General features: G+C 38.0%; 1 protein-coding gene and 1 non-coding gene across 2 annotated transcripts; both read right to left on the bottom strand.

Moving 5' to 3' along the window:
- Window positions 1–273: 273 nt before the first annotated feature.
- Window positions 274–355, bottom strand: TRNAS-AGA (transfer RNA serine (anticodon AGA)). Its single transcript has one exon. It is a non-coding gene; the product is annotated as a tRNA-Ser (tRNA).
- Window positions 356–2,775: 2,420 nt separating this feature from the next.
- LOC149811414 (glucose-6-phosphate 1-dehydrogenase, chloroplastic-like) lies at window positions 2,776–16,263 on the bottom strand. The gene is made up of 10 exons (XM_089993521.1): window positions 15,849–16,263; window positions 15,253–15,485; window positions 14,948–15,042; window positions 14,627–14,741; window positions 5,013–5,218; window positions 4,791–4,940; window positions 4,580–4,700; window positions 4,257–4,486; window positions 3,941–4,141; window positions 2,776–3,324 (listed from the first exon to the last, which is right to left on the bottom strand). The coding sequence occupies exons 1-10, from the start codon at window positions 16,033–16,035 to the stop codon at window positions 3,066–3,068; spliced, it is 1,797 nt and encodes a 598-aa protein (XP_089849647.1). The 5' UTR covers window positions 16,036–16,263; the 3' UTR covers window positions 2,776–3,065.
- Window positions 16,264–17,578: the final 1,315 nt, after the last annotated feature.

Below are 17,578 nucleotides of genomic sequence, written 5' to 3'. Positions count from 1 at the left end.
ATTGGCCATGTCTCGGGGGAAAACAACTTACTGTATTTTTTTCTATAAATTTTTTGTTCTTTTTTACATATTTTTTTCCTAATTTTTTATTAATTTATTTTTTCAATATTTTGGGACAAAAAATGCAAGAAAAAGGAAAAATTTAATTCCTCACAAGAATTTAATTGCCATCGAAAGACTTTCTGTGAAAAGATAGGTTGTCTGCAGAAAATTGAAAAAAAGAAAATTTCCTTTCCCTTTCCAAGAAACAAAAGCGAAAAAAGAAATAAAAAGCGTGGACGGCAGGATTCGAACCTGCGCGGGCAGAGCCCACATGATTTCTAGTCATGCCCGATAACCACTCCGGCACGTCCACTTGATATGCTTATATCTTCCTTCAGTTTATTTAAATGCTTGTACAACGTAAGGCCCCACCTACTCCACCACTGTAATCAATAAGTGAGATCACTCGCCCGCGTGGCCAGCGGGGTGGTTGTGAGGGTTCTGAGATGAAGGCACGAATCAAACCCCACTGGCGCATGGGAGTCCGTAGCTTTGGGAGGTGGGCCACGTAAGGCAGGGTTGTCATGGTACCCATCCGAGTTTTTCCTCGCTTCGGGGGTTCCTTGTCTTCCATAAAAAAAAAAAAAAGTGAGATCAAGGAACCAAGTTGTGCCTTGGTATAAATGTGCATTATAAAATGCCTGCCATTATGGCATCTTGAAGTCTGTAATTTTAGTATCATGGTTGCCTTATTGCATCTTATATGTTGATGAATAATTGGTCTACCTTACTCTGACTTTGATTTATGTGAAGTTAACTGATGTAGAAGACATTATGACCTCTCCCTCAAAAAACTAATGCAGAAGACATGGAGGCTTTTTCTTTGTAATCCTTTTTACTGTTTACAGGTCAATTCATGTATATCCATATGAAACAGGTTTATCTGTCAAAAGTTATTGCATGTATGTTCCTGTACTTTGAAGAGTTGGCAATCTGACTCTGGACTCTGGACTCAGCCTGTGGCCTAAGGTGAGAATTCTGGGTTCAGTTTACTCTCCTGGCTGGCAAAACAGCAGTGGACTCATCCAAGGCTGTTTGACCCAAGTCATTTGCTTACTGGACCATGAAGCTCGACTTATGACCTACTCTGAACGATTTGGTTGGGTTGCATATAGGGCTGGGAAATGGGACATGCTGCGGCTTGTGTTTGGCTTGTAAAGAGCTTGTTCAAACCCATGAAAATAGGTCCAGCAAGCTGAGCACAAATAACGGGTATTCAGCTCATTAACTAGTAACAAATATTATATATATATATATATATAAAACTTATGCCATAGAACGTAGATGGTCGAAGTATTTGGCTTGCAAGCAATAAGCTTAGAGTTCAAATCCTGTAATGATTTTGAAATAATGTAGTTATTTTTGTAAATGATTTAGTTTGAGCTTCAATCAATAGGTTTTGAGTGCAAATTCTATTATTTTTTATTTTTAAAAAATGTAATTTATGGCTTGAACTCAGCTCGCTTAACTCAGGCTCGCCATGAGCTTGAGCTTTGCTTAACTCATGACAAAAGAACAAGCCTAGCATGAACACCCTCTGTTTGGTTCATTCAGCTTCTTTACCAACCCTGGTTGCATACCATAATATAGTAATAGCATGCCAAACAAAATAGTTGCATATCTGTCAGATTCACATTTTAATTCAACTATCATTCTTCTTTTCCAGATTAAGGTTCATGGATCAGATGCTATGGTAGATGGATATAGCTGTGTCTTCCTCCCCACCATCCTCCAAGTCAAGTTTTCGAGCCACCATTTTTCCCATTTATGTAAGCAAAGGTAAACAAAGTGCACTTGCAAATTGACCATGTTTGTTTAGCAAAAAATCAAAGCTGCTATTGGCAACAACGAGAATTCTCATCGATAAGTTGCCATAAAGAAATGACCTTTGTTGACCAATAACGGTGACATTTATAAATCATCGTTAAAGGTGACCCAACACCATTGAGATTACTCACTGGCACTGAAAACACTAATAGCGGCAGTGAGATACCTTATAATAGTAAAAAATTTGGCTCACCGTTATAGGCTACCTATAGGTTATAACATTCCTGTATCGACGTTATATCCTATAACAACGAGCATCAACTTGCCATTATAGGCTACAATTGGGAGAATTAACTCACCGTTATAGCCATCCTATAACGGTGAGACAGGAATCTCACCTATAATGGCGAGACAGGGATCTCGCTTATAGGGTATAAACCTGTAAATTTAAAAACTGGAAATTAGTTTTAAATTTTTTTTTTTACATTCACATTTATACTTGAAATACATACACTTCAAATATACACTTCCCTCGCCCTCTTTTTAACACAATAATATGTATGGATGTAATTTTATCCAATATTGGATAGAAACCAACCCCGTTTAGTCAGATTTGGTAAGCCGAAACCATATATGATTATAATGGGATGCAGATGTGTTTCAATTTTATGTATTTTCATTTTTTTGCCATTAAATCTGATGAATATCCATCCTGATATCCGAATCCGATTCCACGTAGAAAATGTGATACGGTATGAGCTCTTAACCATCTGAATTCGAATATGAATCTGGATCTATTTAACATCCCAATGGTCGAATCTGGTATTGGCCACACCAGACCTGAATCCAAACCATTTATATCCATAATCCAAACGATCGTGTTGATGGAACATGGTAGAATATTCACATTACCCTGTGCAACGGATGCCATAGACAAGCCTCTACACAAACAAAAACACAAGGAAATACAAACAACTGCGTTCATCAGCATTATTCATCTAGCATTCAGAATTTCCAGTCGAACCTACATGTTATGGGAAATTACATAATAACACTAACCTAAACATCACAAAAAATGCCTCAAGACTTTCATGAATCACAGCTCATTAGTGAATGTGTTCATGTTATTTTTAACCCATTAAAGAATTCATCCTTTTATTCCTGATATCTGCAACCACTTCCATGAAGAATATTGTAGTAGTAGTATATGCAGCATATGATCAGAACTTTCCTTGGCAAAAGCATGCATAGTCGCATCACTCTGGTTGGTGCTCTGTACTGAGATCACCCCACCGGACTTTGTACTTTGCTGCAAGGTAATGAGCACCAACAGGTCCTCGGCTACCATATGGATAAAGCTCAGGCACAATCTTTTTCTCTTCTATTTCTTTCAGCAGTGGAGTGAAGAGTCCCCATGCAGCATCAAGTTCATCACTGCGGATGAAAAGTCTCCGCTCTCCCTCAATGGCATCAAGCAGCAGCCGCTCATAAGCATCTGGTATTTCCTTCGAGTACCTTGTCAAATAAAGAAAAAATTCAGATGATTATTGAGTTAATTGCCTAAGACATTTCAAACAAACATGATAAAGCTACAGAAAAATATCAGCAAAATGGTTCTGTTTTCTCAATAAATCAATAGCAAACGAGTAAACTCACAGCAATAAAGCATTAATTTGACAAAATTTCAACAGAAATGGCTACAAGCCTACAATGAAGAAAGTAGTTTGGAAAAACATGAGACAAATAGCTTGAAGAAATGAATTACAGTTGGACTCAAATTAGCAGGATGTGTGTGACATGGAAAACTCTACCTATGCACCAGCCTTGAGAAAATCCAACATTGAAACAATGAAATTGGAATAGAACTTCATGGACATAATGAAACATATCTTGGACACAATCAATGTGCCCTTTAAAATTATTATTATTATTGTTATTGTTTTATTTATGATTTTGTGGTTAAATTGACAGGTTATATTTTCTCTTCAGGAACTTGGAGTCTTGCACTCAATTATGTATTATACCATATTGTACCTTACATAAACTGTAAATAATTGAATATTTGAAAAAGGGCTTGAGATTCAAGCATTCGTCTTCAAACACAGCATAGTCAATTGACACCACCATATACCTATCTGCATAATGAAGATTCAGATTACTTCGATCCAACCGCATCCCAAGTCCAGGGATCTTGTTGTTGATCTTCAAATAGATAGCTTCATCGGGCTGAACTCGTATCACAAGCTCATTTGTTGCTCTGTCAAGGTCCCTACCAAAGCTTCTCCTATACAGATTACCTGGAACATGTCTGAACTGTACTCTGATTTCAGCCCTGGAAATAAAATGTGATCAGTTTCAAAACAAGAATCATCAGTTTACAACACAACCCACAAATCATGAGTAGAAGTCTTCTGTGAACTAGGAACAGTTGGAATAGAATCGCATACCCCTTGGTGTGCAAGGCTTTGCCAGCTTTCATCAGAAATGGTACTCCATCCCATCTAGCATTGTCTATAAATAGAGCAGCTGCAGCAAATGTTGGCGTCAAACTGCCCTTGGGCACGGTCTTATCATCAAGGTATCCTGGATATGTAATGCCACCCTTTGTATGGCTCTTATACTGACCAATCACTACATTGCCCAGTTGCAGAGGCTTCATTGAGCGTAGAACTTTTACCTGAATCATTAAAAGAAATAATTCAGCAACACTAATCTTCGGCTGTTCAAAGTACTTTTGCATAAGCTGTTCATAAGCTTCCTCATTTGGCACCTTTTCATTCCTGATATCTTCTGCATCCAAGCTGACAGGAGTTTCCATAGCAAACAATGCTAATATTTGGAGCAAATGATTTTGCATTATGTCTCTGATGATCCCATAGCTGTCAAAGTACCTGTGACATAGAACAATTTTAAGCTTACTGAATTAACCTCAAAGTGATAACGGTCTTATGGAGGCATATTCAACAAGCAACCAAGCTTACCCGCCTCTTCCTTCTGTTCCAAAATCTTCAGAAAATATTAACTGCACATTCCGAATATACTGCCTGGACCATAGCGGTTCAAAAATAAGGTTTGAGAAGCGAAGCACTGATAAATTCTCAACCAATTCCTTTCCCAAATAGTGGTCAATTCTGCAAATTTCAATTACCTATAATCAGATGACAAGTAATGTTACTGAAGTGAACACCTAATGTCAACTGTACCTGAAAATTTGGTCTTCTTTTAGATACTTCTTCAGGCCTCTTGTAAGTGCTGCAGATGATTCAGAGTCACGTCCAAAAGGTTTCTCAACAATCACTCTTGTCCACCCATTAGATGAAGAAGCTGACAGACTGGCACACTTTACTGCATCTATGAATACATTTGGTGGAATTGATAAGTAAAATAAACGGTTTGAAACCCTGCCTCCCTGTAAGTATACATTAGCAAACTATTATCAGAGGTATATCATGAAAATAAAGTACTGAGGAAAATATTGGAAATATGTTTTGAACATCCACAAACTGCATTCTAGATTAAACAACCATAAACATCATCGGAATTATAAATAATAGACAGCTTTTCACAAAGATGGCACTTTTTATGGAGCGACTGCAGGATGAGCCTGCAGCGCTGCTGATCCTAACCGCTCTCATTGTTTCTCGAGATGGGCAGCACCAACCTGTTGAAACATGTTTGCTGCCAGTAAAAGGCGACCTTCTCTCTCTGAGGGTGAGACCCACCATGAATGCACCCGAAAAAATGAAGTGGGGAGAGGACGAGTTGAAGGAGGTTGTGGCTTGGAGATGCGAGGTATCAACACAACCAGAGCATACAGCTAAGAGGGTTATGTCCACCATGTTCTTCTTCCCTCCTGCCACCAACACCACCACCGGCACCGACCCCACCATGCATCATCGCATCGATAAGAGGGGTTTATTTCTTAATGCTTTAAGAGCACAGAAATATCACCAAAATTCTGCCATAACCAAAGCAAGATGCTCTGATGCAACACAATGCTGATACACCTTGTGGTTGCATATAACCGACCAGGCAACAGAAATTTTGCTCAAGATGTTGGTGAAAGATCACGAAACATCTGTTGTTGGGCATAAAACAGAGAAGAAACTTCCAATGCAATTGAGACAAGGAGTTGAGAATCAGTCGTTTGCAGTGGGCATGAAACAACTTTTATTTTGTTTTTTGAAAGAAATAAATCAATATTATTAGGTAATCAAGATACAACTAAGTTTCTAACAGAGTGCAAAACAGAGCATAAAATAGGGTGATGAGATTACCCTGCAAATAAAAAATAGAATAGAAACAGCAACAGTAGAACCAGCAGGACACAACTTGTAACCATAAACACCCTCGAACTATTACAAAACACCAAAGCCCTGTCGAAGACATTCCATTGACTGAATTTATCTGTACCTTTTGAGCCTGCCAATCCAACAAGGCTGTGAAAGCTCTATACAAAATCAATCTTCCAGACTTCCTTCTCCCATCCAAATCACAGCCTTGGCGAAAATCCAGAGTTCTTTTTTATTTTTGCAATTTCCGAAAACATTGTAGCTGCACAAAGTCAATCTCCTGTAGGTTCCTTGTTTCCTTACTCAACTGTTAATGTGATCAACCCAAAATTTTGAGAATGTCACATGGTTAACCTCCATACCAGAGACGTCCACAACAATTAATAAAGCAGAGATAAATAGGGTCACTAATACTTCCATATTTTGACCCTATCTGCAAATCAACTATCTCCATCCTGTCATCAATTCTTCAAGTTGTTGATTAACATATGAATCTGATAATAAGTTGCGTCCCTAGCTTCCATCCAGAACAACTTTAATGCATGCTAAATCAGACTGATTTTGTGCAATGAAGAGAAGCACACAGTTTTGTCTAAATGTGCCTTCCCCCATTTCGTCCCTCTTTAATGAGGTTCAAGAAGAAGATGCTGTCTGCTGTGAGTGACAAGACAAGGTAGGAGCAGACGATGAGAGTGAAGGTGGTGCAAAGACAACCAACAAAAACCCCCATTTCGTCCCTCTTTGCCTTCGGATTTTGGTTTCAATGAGTTGCCTAGAAAAACAAAGAGAGAGAGAGAGAGAGAGAGTATTTATCAGCAGCAGAAACCGGTTGACACCACCCATCTTGAGGTACAATATGATGGGTGGTGGAGAGCAGTGATGCTGCAGGCAGCCTGCAGCGTCGCTGCATAAAAAATGGCCTCTTTCACAAATGATTTTACTGTAGCCGTAAAGATGGAAACAAAGAGTGTAGTTCCCAAAGTACTCAAGTTTTCTCATAGTTATTTATTTATTAAATGAGCCACACACACACACACATAGTCTTTTTTTGTCATAAAATGAGCACTCTACCATAATGGTAGAGTTATTTGCTTTTTATCATAGTCACAAATATCGGTATCAGCTATATCTCGACGAGGATGTTTCTCGCGATATTAAGTTTGGTGACAAATCTCGGGGCTTAAAAATATCAAAAATAATAAAAATAAGTAAGAAAATACCATGTTTAGACAAAAAATACATAAATAATAAAAGAAATAAGTAAAAACGTAAAAAAAAGAAGAAAAACATATTTAAAATGTAAAAAATAAATAAAAGCAGTAAAACTAATTGATAATATTACAATAATATCACGATATTCTCATGATAATATCGTGATATTATCAAATTGGCAATATTTTCAAAATATCACGATATTTTACATATATTATCGTTTTCTAAATTTACAACGATAATATCCCAATATTTTGAAAATGTCATTGATATCTGTGAGTATAGTAACTAAGAATTTGTATCCAAGTTTGCATTATGATCATTCAAAACAAAAACATAGTAGCTAAGAATTTGTTAACAAGCATAGCCAAGCTAAATTTTAGAAAGAGAGTGTTATAGAAATCTAAGTAAGAGTTGTGATAATGAGAATTTGGAGAAGTATATGACAGCAAAGAAGGAAGCTAAAAAAGTAGTTCGAAACGCGAGGGATAAGGTATATAAAGAGGTTTATGACAAGTTGGATACCAAAGAGGGCGAGAAGGATATTTATAGGCTTGCAAAGATGAGAGATAGGAAATCGAGGGATTTGGGTATGGTTAGATGTATCAAAGATGAAACACAAAGGGTTTTAGTCAAAGATGAGGAGATTAAGGAGATATGGAAAGATTATTTTGATAAGCTATTTAATGGAAGTCATGCTCAAGATCTTGGAGACTTGTTCATTCCTTTTCATGAGATGAATTGTGAATTCATGCGCAAGATTCAAAAGAAAGAAATTGTAGAGGCTTTGAAGAAAATGAAATCAAGAAGGGCAGTTGGCCCAGATGGTATACCTATTGAGACTTGGAAATGCTTGGGAGAGAAAGGTTTAGAATAGTTGACAAATCTTTTTAACAAGATTTGGTTGACAAATAAGATGCCTAATGAGTGGAGGAAGAGTACTTTGGTGCCTCTATATAAGAATAAGGGTGATATACAAGATTGCACAAACTATCGTGATATAAAACTCATGAGTCATACTATGAAACTTTAGGAGAGGGTGATTGAGTCTAGGTTGAGGAAGGTTGTCATGATATCGGAGAATCAATTTGGTTTTATGCCTGAAAGATAAACTATGGAAGCTATACATCTTCTTAGACAACTTATTGAGAAAAATAGAGAGAGGAATAAAGATTTGCATATGGTTTTTATGGATTTGGAGAAGGCATACGATAGAGTACCTAGGGACGTTCTCTGATGGACAATGATGAAGAAAGGTGTTTCTCTCAAATACATTAGTATAATTAAGGATATGTATGAAGGAGTAGTAACCAATGTCCGCACTTGTGGAGGGGTGACAACCAATTTTCCTATAACGGTTGGGTTACATCAAGGATCTGCTTTAAGCCCTTTCCTATTCACTATAGTGATGGATGAGCTTACGAGATCAATTCAAGAAAATGTGCCGTGGTGTATGTTGTTTGCTGATGATATTGTTTTGATTGATGAGTCTAGAGCTGGGGTTAATGCTAAGTTAGAATTATGGAGACAGACATTGGAAGCAAGAGGTTTTAAGTTGAGTAAGAGTAAGACAAAATATATGGAATGTCGGTTTAGTAAGCAACGAAGTAGTGATGGGAGTGTAGTGAAGCTTGGTGAACGAGAAATACCGGTGGATGATTGTTTCAAATATTTGGGATCTATCATTCAAAAGTATGGAGAAATTGATGGAGATGTAAATTATAGGATAAAGGTTGGGTGGATGAAATGGAAAAGTACAACTGGAGTGTTGTGCGATCGTAGAATTCCATTGCGGTTGAAGGGAAAGTTTTATAGGACGACTATTAGGCCCGCTTTACTATATGGTACAGAATGTTGGGCTGCCAAGAGACATCATATTCAAAAAATGAGTGTAGCTGAGATGCGTATGCTTAGATGGATGTGTGGAAATACAATAAAAGATAAGATTCGAAACGAGGAGATACGTAAGAAGGTAGGTGTTGCACCCATTGAAAATAAGATGAGAGAGAATCGTTTACAGTGGTTTGGACATATTCGGCGAAGGCATAATGATGCTCCAGTTAGAAGGATAGAGAAATGGGAAAATATATTAGTTAAAAGAGGTCGGGGTAGGCCTAGGAAGTCTTGGATGTAGATGATAAGGAAGGATATGAATGCTTTGAACCTCACCGAGGACATGGCATTGGATAAAAATGATTGGAGGAGAAGGATTCATGTGGAAGACCCAGAATGATTTTCTTTGTTGGTTCATATCGCCGACCCCAATTGTTTTGGGATGAAGGCGTAGTTGTTGTTGTTGTTGTATTCAAGCAGGAACCGGCTCCAGCTTGGCACACATTACAACTCAGGCCAAGTCTAGACCTTGTATACAGTAGGGTTGTGGTAGCAGTAGTAGTGACCAAGGTTGTAAGTATCATATCCTTACCCATGTAGATCAGGCCCAAAATAAGATAAGTATCGTATCATAAAAAATCATATTTTTTATCAAAAATTTAAAAAAAAATCAGAAAAAAATAACAAAAAATCTAAAAAAATCATACCACATTAAACAAAATACAACCATAAAATCACATATGAAATATTTATGTCTCATCTTCGTCATACACATTCTCGCAGGGTTGCACATATTCATCATACACATCCTCTCAGGGTTGTGCATACCCCATTTTTGCCTCACTCATCTCATTTTCTTGTCTTTTTACTCTCAGACCAATGAGTAATTGCTGACATTTTCATTTCACGATATTCGGCAAATTCTTTGACATGCAAGCCACAACATTGAGATGTGTTTAGGATAAATGATGTTTCAACTAAGAGATACCACCCGAAAAAATTATGGCAATAGTTACACTCGATTTTCAATCGGTTTTCACTTATTACTTAGAGTGTCTCATTGCCATGCTGGATCATCAAATGCCATTTTCCTCTAAAAAAACTCAATAAGAAGCAAAAAATAAAGATTGGTTACCTTAACCCACTTCCTTGAGTGAAAAATGTGAAAGTATCTTCAACAAGATACTATGATCAAGACTTCAATATTCTTGATAAAGAATGGCACACATGCATAATAAGAACACTTGTGCATAAAAGCACAAATCCACAAACTCTGACAAAAGCATAAAAATAAATAATCAAACTTTATTAGGAACTTGGGCTTTGACCGAAAGCCATAAGATAACAAGGAGGGGAATACCCCTTTTTATAGAGGAGTGGATGCCTTGGAGCGGCTCCACTTTTAGTCGTTGGAGCCCCTCCAACGGTCACAAATGTGACCGTTGGAAGGGGCCCAACGACTAGATGGTGGGCCCCTCCAAGGTGTACACCACCTTTTACAAAAAAGAAAGAAGAGAAAAATAAAAGAAAAAGAAAAGAAATAAAAGAAAAGTAATTACAAACATATTCGAAAAATGAATATGTGTAAAAAGACTAAACTACCCCTAGGGCTAACAATAGAAAAATATATATTTTATATATATAATATATGTATATGTATTAGTTTATATATATAAAATATATATTGGGTTACATGAGATTGATTACATATAATTCAACAAAAAAATGGTAGAAATGCACGCTTACTTGAGCAAACTGCAAAATCCCTCTCTCTTACGCACAGATCGATCCCCAAATCGCTTTCATGACTCTTAGGTGTTGGAGGAGTGTGAAACCTGATTTCTACCTTTATATAAATCCCTAATTTCTAGGGATCCAACTTCGTGATAAGTTAGTGGGAGTTTGCAGGGGGGCAGCTGCCCCCTGCCCATAAGGTGTGGGTTCAAAGGCGTGAGCCTCGAGGCAAAAATTTTTGCAAGGTAGTTTTATAATTTTACCCAAAATAGGTTGCCCTAGACCATGGTTGTCAGTTGAGGAAGCGGGAGCGGGAAGCGATACGAGAAGCGGGAGCGGGAAGCGAGGCACTTTCAAAATTTTATGAAGCGGGGAAGCGTGGGACCACTTAGGAACGATTCGGGAAGTGTCTCGGAAGCGACCTAGGAAGCGTCTCGGAAGCGACCTAGGAAGCGTCTCGGAAGCGAGGGGGAAGCGAAAAAAATAAAAATAAAAAATAAAAAATACAAAAAAAATGAAAAAAATAGGGGAAGCGTGATGGGAAGTGCCCTTCCCATTAAAGGGAAGCACGTCCCCCATTAAAGGGAAACGCGTCCCCCATTAAAGGGAAGCGCGCTGCCCAAAAAAGGGGGACGCTTCCCCTCACGCTTCGGGGAAGCGCGCTTCCCCTTTTAGCTAGGCGCTTCCGGTAACCCTGCCCTAGACTCCTCGTATTTAAAGATGACAATTCATCTTTTGTAAGGTGTGTGTATCTCAATCTTAATAGTGGATTTCAGTGCAGCCGTAGACGTAGGGAATTCTTGCCGAACCACATAAAATCCTTGTTCTTTGTGTGGTTGATTTCTTTCTCTTCTTCCCGTTTTTGTTTCTTCGATCTATTGATAGTGTGTTGAGTCATTCTCCAACACTAGGGTGCATGGATACCCCTCTAATGACCTCTACACAAATGAGGAAGTTGGTCCTCAAGAGGTCTTTAAACCAGAGTTACCGAAAGCGCCTAGGTAAAAAGGGAAGCACGCTTCCCCGAAGCGCGCTTCGGAAGCGCGAAACGTCACGCTTCCGAAGTGTGAGGGGAAGCGTCCCCTTTTTTTGGGAAGCGCGCTTCCCTTTTATGGGAAACACACTTCCCATTTATGGGAAGCGCGCTTCCCCCACGCTTTCCCCATTTTTCCCATTTTTTCGCTTCCCCCTCGCTTCCGGTTCGCTTCCTAGGTCGCTTCTGAGACTGTTCAAAATTTTCTTCTAAGTAGTCCCACGCTTCCCCGCTTTCTAAATTTTTTAAAGTGCCTCGCTTCCCGCTCCCGCTTCCCGTATCGCTTCCCTCTCCCGCTTCCTCGACTGGTAACTCTGCTTTAACCCACCCACCCACCCCCCCCCCCAAAAAAAAAAAAACAGTTTCAGCCCTTTTTGAAGTGCGCTGAAGGTGTGTCGTATGATACACCCTATATCGTACGATATATAGGGGTGTATCGTATCGTTGTTTCCCATAGTAACGATATGTATCGTACCTTATCATAAGATATTGACAACATTGGTAGTGACAACAATAGTAATAGTGCCACCACCAAACTCCTAACACTAATGACAATAGCAAGAATGTAACTATTCTTTCTACAACTTTGATAGGGGAAAAATTTAAGAACGGCAACCTGCCTTCAGCCTCTGTCGCATACATGGAAACACAGGAAAGGGATACACCATAGATATGCTTCGTAAGAGAAAGAGGGAATTAGGATATGAGAGGGCCATGTTTCTCAGGCTATGAGAATAGAGTTTTTTGTGTGTGAAGCATTAAACAATCTAAGCAGAAAATCAACATATATATATAAGCAACACCATTCGAACAGAAAAAAACAAGTATACAAAATAAAAGATCAAAATCATAAAAAAAACATAGAGAAATTTGGGGGCTGTCTTGATGAGTCCATATATGTTTGATTGTGCCCATGAAATACCATTGCATTTACAATATCCATGTTGGTGTCATGTCATGTTGACAAAACATCAACACTATGTGAATCACCCTTGTAACATAGCCATCAAGACAGTTAGAAACATTTCATTGCAGTAATTGCTTAGAATCTTTGACTGGTGCATCCAAGAACCTGACCAACCGAACCAAAAGTAGAAAGAAAAAAGGGAAAAACAAATCTCAAAAAAGTACTATAAAATATCTCTCACAACCACCAACTTTTTTAAAAGCCAAAAACTTTGAAGACTGCAAACTCATTTATAACTTATTCATATTAGTCGATCATCCCTCTTGTGCTTCTAGCATCATCAACAAAGAAAAACCAATATATCACATAGTAACTTTAAATTAACTTTATGCACATCCTAGAAAAAAAATACTACCATGATTATCAAGCAATTTAATTTGCTAACTCTCCTTTCTTCTCATCCTAGCACAGAATTCCACTTTCTCCAAAAATTGATCACATGCAGAAGCACTCCGTGTCTGCTCTAACTCCATCAAGAACACACTATCTACAACATTATCTAGTAAATTCCAAGTTTCGGAAGGAACTCCAAGAAAACAGAGAAATAGAAAATGACAAGGTCGAAGTTACATTGCATATTTTATTATTAAGAAAAGGAATCCCTAGTCTGAAAATTAGTTCCTTCAATACAAGAATCTGAATTCGTGATCCGTGGGCATGAATTTCCTGATGTTCGGAATGGTTTCTTTGACATTCAGATTGATGTGAAAATCAATTTGTTATGGGCTGAATCAGTTCATCTGCATGGAAATGATGATTATCATGATATAATCATGATCTCAAACAGGACACGCCACTAACCTAACTGGCCCAAATTGTGCACAATCCAGATTGGCCCCATAAATTCAGATTATATATATAGAGAGAGAGAGAGACATGCTAACCGCCCAGCTAACTGAGCTTTTGAAGGGTTTTTCCCATGTTTTCCCTAAATCTGACCGTACAGATGTGCTCGGCATGGACGATTTACTAGGAAACGACACTTGGATCATGTTTTTTGGATAAAAAACATGATTTTTTAAGCCTTGAATATTTATGAAAATATTAGACCATTAATTTTTTTAAACTTATAAAAATCTACCAGCGTATTGGAATCGGATGATCCAAGAATCTATTCCTATAAAATCAAGCATGTAGAACACATCTGTATGGTCAGATTTGAGGAAAACATGGAAAAACCCTTTGAAAGCCCGGTTAGCTAGAAAAATGATTAGCAGCTACCACTCTCTCTCTCTCTCTCTCTCTCTCTCTCTCTCTCTCTATATATATATATATATATATATATATATATATATATATATATATATATATATATATATATGTGTGTGTGTGTGTGTGTGTGTGTGTGTGTGTGTGACAACAGCAACAACTGTCCTATTCTTTCAGTGACTAACACAATAATAGCTTTCACATGAAAAGTAAATCTTGTTTTCTTGGAGGTAAAGGCGATAAAGGAAAACATAGGAATTTTCATCAACAGGAGATTTTAAGAGTTTCTCTATTAACCCAAATCATTGTGATTGATAAAACTAATTGCACATGTATCATAAGAAACTTTCTAATAATAACTGCTCCTAAGGCTAGTTGCTGCACAAACCATGCTACAGCATAACACTATACAAATTTCATAACGAAACATTTTAATGTCAAACTGAATCCAATAATTTCATTGCCTCAGACTTAAAAGTCAAGCTAAAGGACTTTGGTCAAGCAGAGAATTTTTCACAATGAATTCTCAAAGCTTACCTCATGCTCTTTCAGCTTCTTGTCCAGCTCTGCAAAATTATCCACTGAATCATACTGACCCGAGTGGTAGAAGCATCTTTTCAAGAACTGATTCATCTTGTCATTGCAGTTCTCCCTGGTAAAACAGCCAAAACCAAAAATGTCACTATTGGTGAACACAATTTCAAACCACACATCAACCAACAATTAATCCCATGAAATGTGCCAAAAAATCAAACGCTTGAGAAAGAAATCATAACTAATGCAATACCAGTACTCTACAATATCAAAATTTTGAAACACCACACCATGAATAAAGTCAAAGTTAGAACAAATAAGCACCTCTTATCGATTCTGCAAGTAAGTGTCTTGGTAACCATTGATCTAAGTTCTTCATCCGTCATCTTACTACGAGCATAACCGAAGATCGTAAAATGCTGCGAGCACACAAATTCAAAACATTAATACCATTTTTAGACTCAGGATTCAGCATGAAAGCATAAATAGCACATGTTCTCTCTTCCAACCCAACAGACGTGAACCGAACAGCAGATTTTCTCGAAAGGAAACCAAAAGAAATGAAATCGAATGAAGGCAAAAGGAAACGAAATGAAATCGAATGAAGGCAAAAGGAAACGAAATGAAACCTCAGGAAGGCATCCCTCATAGAAAAGCGCGAAGAGTGCGGGGTAGATTTTCTTCTTTGCAAGGTCTCCGGATGCTCCAACTACGGTGATGCTAACGGTGGGCTCGTTCTCCTTCTTACCCGAGGTGGCCACCGCGTCTCGGCTGCGCTCCAAAGGTTTGAGAGGAAATGCACCATTACCATCATTCAATTTATTCAAACGGTTTGCTTTTCCTGGTGCAGTCGCGGCCACTCCTATAACCAAACACCCAACCTATTTTTCAATCTTACCAGCCGCAAAGAAAGACCAATAAATGTAAAACATGAAAGGGATAAGCAAAATGGATAAAACACGAAACAAAAGCCAGAAGAGGAACCATGGCACAATCTCAAAAGAACAATTCCCTACAAATCTCTGTGAAAATATGCCTAAATCAAAAAAAAAAATCTAAAAGAACAAAAGGAATAAAAAAATCAGATTAAACCAACCAAAATTCCATCAAAATCCAAAGTCTCCACAAACTAAAAACTCAAAACCAATCATCCTAATTATGAAAAACCTAAAAAAAAAAAAAACCAAGAAAATAAGAAAAAAAACAACAAACTAAAGACACCCACCTTCTTGCATGAACAGAGCATCAATACAAGGACGAATTCCAGATCTAACACCGTTCTTCTTCGTGAAAAACGCGCTCCGAAGATAAGAAATCCCAGTAATCTTCCTCCATTGCTTCCGCGAAGATGGTGTCGAAGAAGACGAAGGAATACCGCACAGAGTCGAGCAATCTGAGGCAAGGGACGCCATTTTCCGCTTAATTTAGCGATAAACCAGAAGAGGGGAGCGAAGAAAAATGGGGGAGAGAAACTATATGGGTGAGAGCATCGGAAACATCGAGCACCATCGATGGAATTCCAGCAAATTGGTGGGGCTTAAAAGAAAACGCAAAAGATGGCTCCCCTCTTTATACGTCAGGAATATAGTAAGACGTTTCTTTCTCTCTCACTACTATCCGAGTCGTAATAGGCAACCACTGGTGGCTTCTGACCCCTGTCCTTCTGAGAAAGAGAGTCATGGCGGGGTTCCTATTAAGATTGTGATTAACTGTTGAATAGATCTGATTAAGAGGATAAATATTTTTATAATGGGCTAGATTAGGGGCAGGAGTCGGTCAGATCAGGTCGGGTTGTTGAGCAAAGACAAAACGTCCTACTATTGATTTTTTTGTTGCTTTCTTGGTGAAAGGTTCATTCAAGTCTTTTTGCAATAAAATGATTGGTTTTTACTATAATTTCAATCAAACAAATCAATAGTAGGGGCTGCTAGAAATATGGTGAACTGGGCATTTCGAACAACTTTTTTTGCAAAATTCGGTATGTTGGGCACGGTGAATTTGTTAAGAATCCACTGTTGGATCGTATATTTTCGATGAAAAAACACGATTTTTTTATGATTGAATATTTATGAAGATTTTGAAATGTTAGATTTTAAAGCCTTTAAAATTATTGCTTATCTATCATAATCTGATGATTCAACAGCTGGTCTCTATAAAACCGAGCGTGTAGATCACATACGTACAGTTGGATTAAGAGAAAACAACAAAAAAAGCCATGAAAAATTGTATTTTCAATTTTCATAACTATAATATGAGAACTAAAAATATGGGCATTTTCAATACATTTTTTTCAAATCCAATCATGTGGATGTGCTTGGCATGGTGAATTTGCTAGGAAGCAACCATTGGATCATATCTTTTCAATGAAAAATATGATTTTTGAATGCTTAAATATTTATGAAGATTATGAGCCGTTGATTTTAAAGCCTTAAAAAAATCTCACTTATTAAGCAAAATTAGATTATTCAAGAGCAAGTTCTTACAAAACCAAATATGTAGATCACTTCTGTACCGTTAGATTCAAGAGGAAAGAACATAAAATCCATAAAAATTGAGGTTCACACATCAGTTCTCATATTCTAGTGACTCTCTCTATAGAGAGGGCTAAATGGGTGTTATAATCTAAACTAAAATAATCATAAAACATTATTAAATCGATACTAATATGGTGTGTATGCATTCGGGCGAGTATAGTAAACTAGTTATGATTCTGAATAGGGATGGCAGTGGACCGGGTGCAAGCGGGCCCTGCCCCGCCCCGCCTCGCCCCGTTTGGACCGGAGATGAAGGGTATGAAATTGTGCCCTCTCACCCAATGGCCACTCTTGTGCCTCATATGTAGGGATGGCAAGTGGACCGGGGCAGGGGCGGGGGACAAGGTCTCCACCCCTGCCCCATTTCAAAATCAGAACCTTCATCCCCGCCTCCATTCCTGCACGGGGATGGATTTCAACC

Source organism: Nuphar pumila, chromosome 17 (genome assembly GCF_984573655.1).
Source record: "Nuphar pumila chromosome 17, dmNupPumi1.hap1.1, whole genome shotgun sequence".
In the NCBI taxonomy this organism is placed as follows: Eukaryota; Viridiplantae; Streptophyta; class Magnoliopsida; order Nymphaeales; family Nymphaeaceae; genus Nuphar; species Nuphar pumila.
This window is presented reverse-complemented; position numbering and strand designations above follow the sequence as displayed.

What these genes read in the sequence shown, in the direction of transcription:
- LOC149811414 (XM_089993521.1), bottom strand. Translation starts at nt 16,035, where the DNA reads ATGGCGTCCCTTGCCTCAGATTGCTCGACTCTGTGCGGTATTCCTTCG. An exon ending in ATGAGGGATGCCTTCCTGAG is followed by an intron (nt 15,043 to 15,252) that starts GTTTCATTTCGT and finishes GTGTGCTCGCAG; the next exon opens with CATTTTACGATCTTCGGTTA. An exon ending in AAAGCCTTGCACACCAAGGG is followed by an intron (nt 4,142 to 4,256) that starts GTATGCGATTCT and finishes TTTTATTTCCAG; the next exon opens with GGCTGAAATCAGAGTACAGT.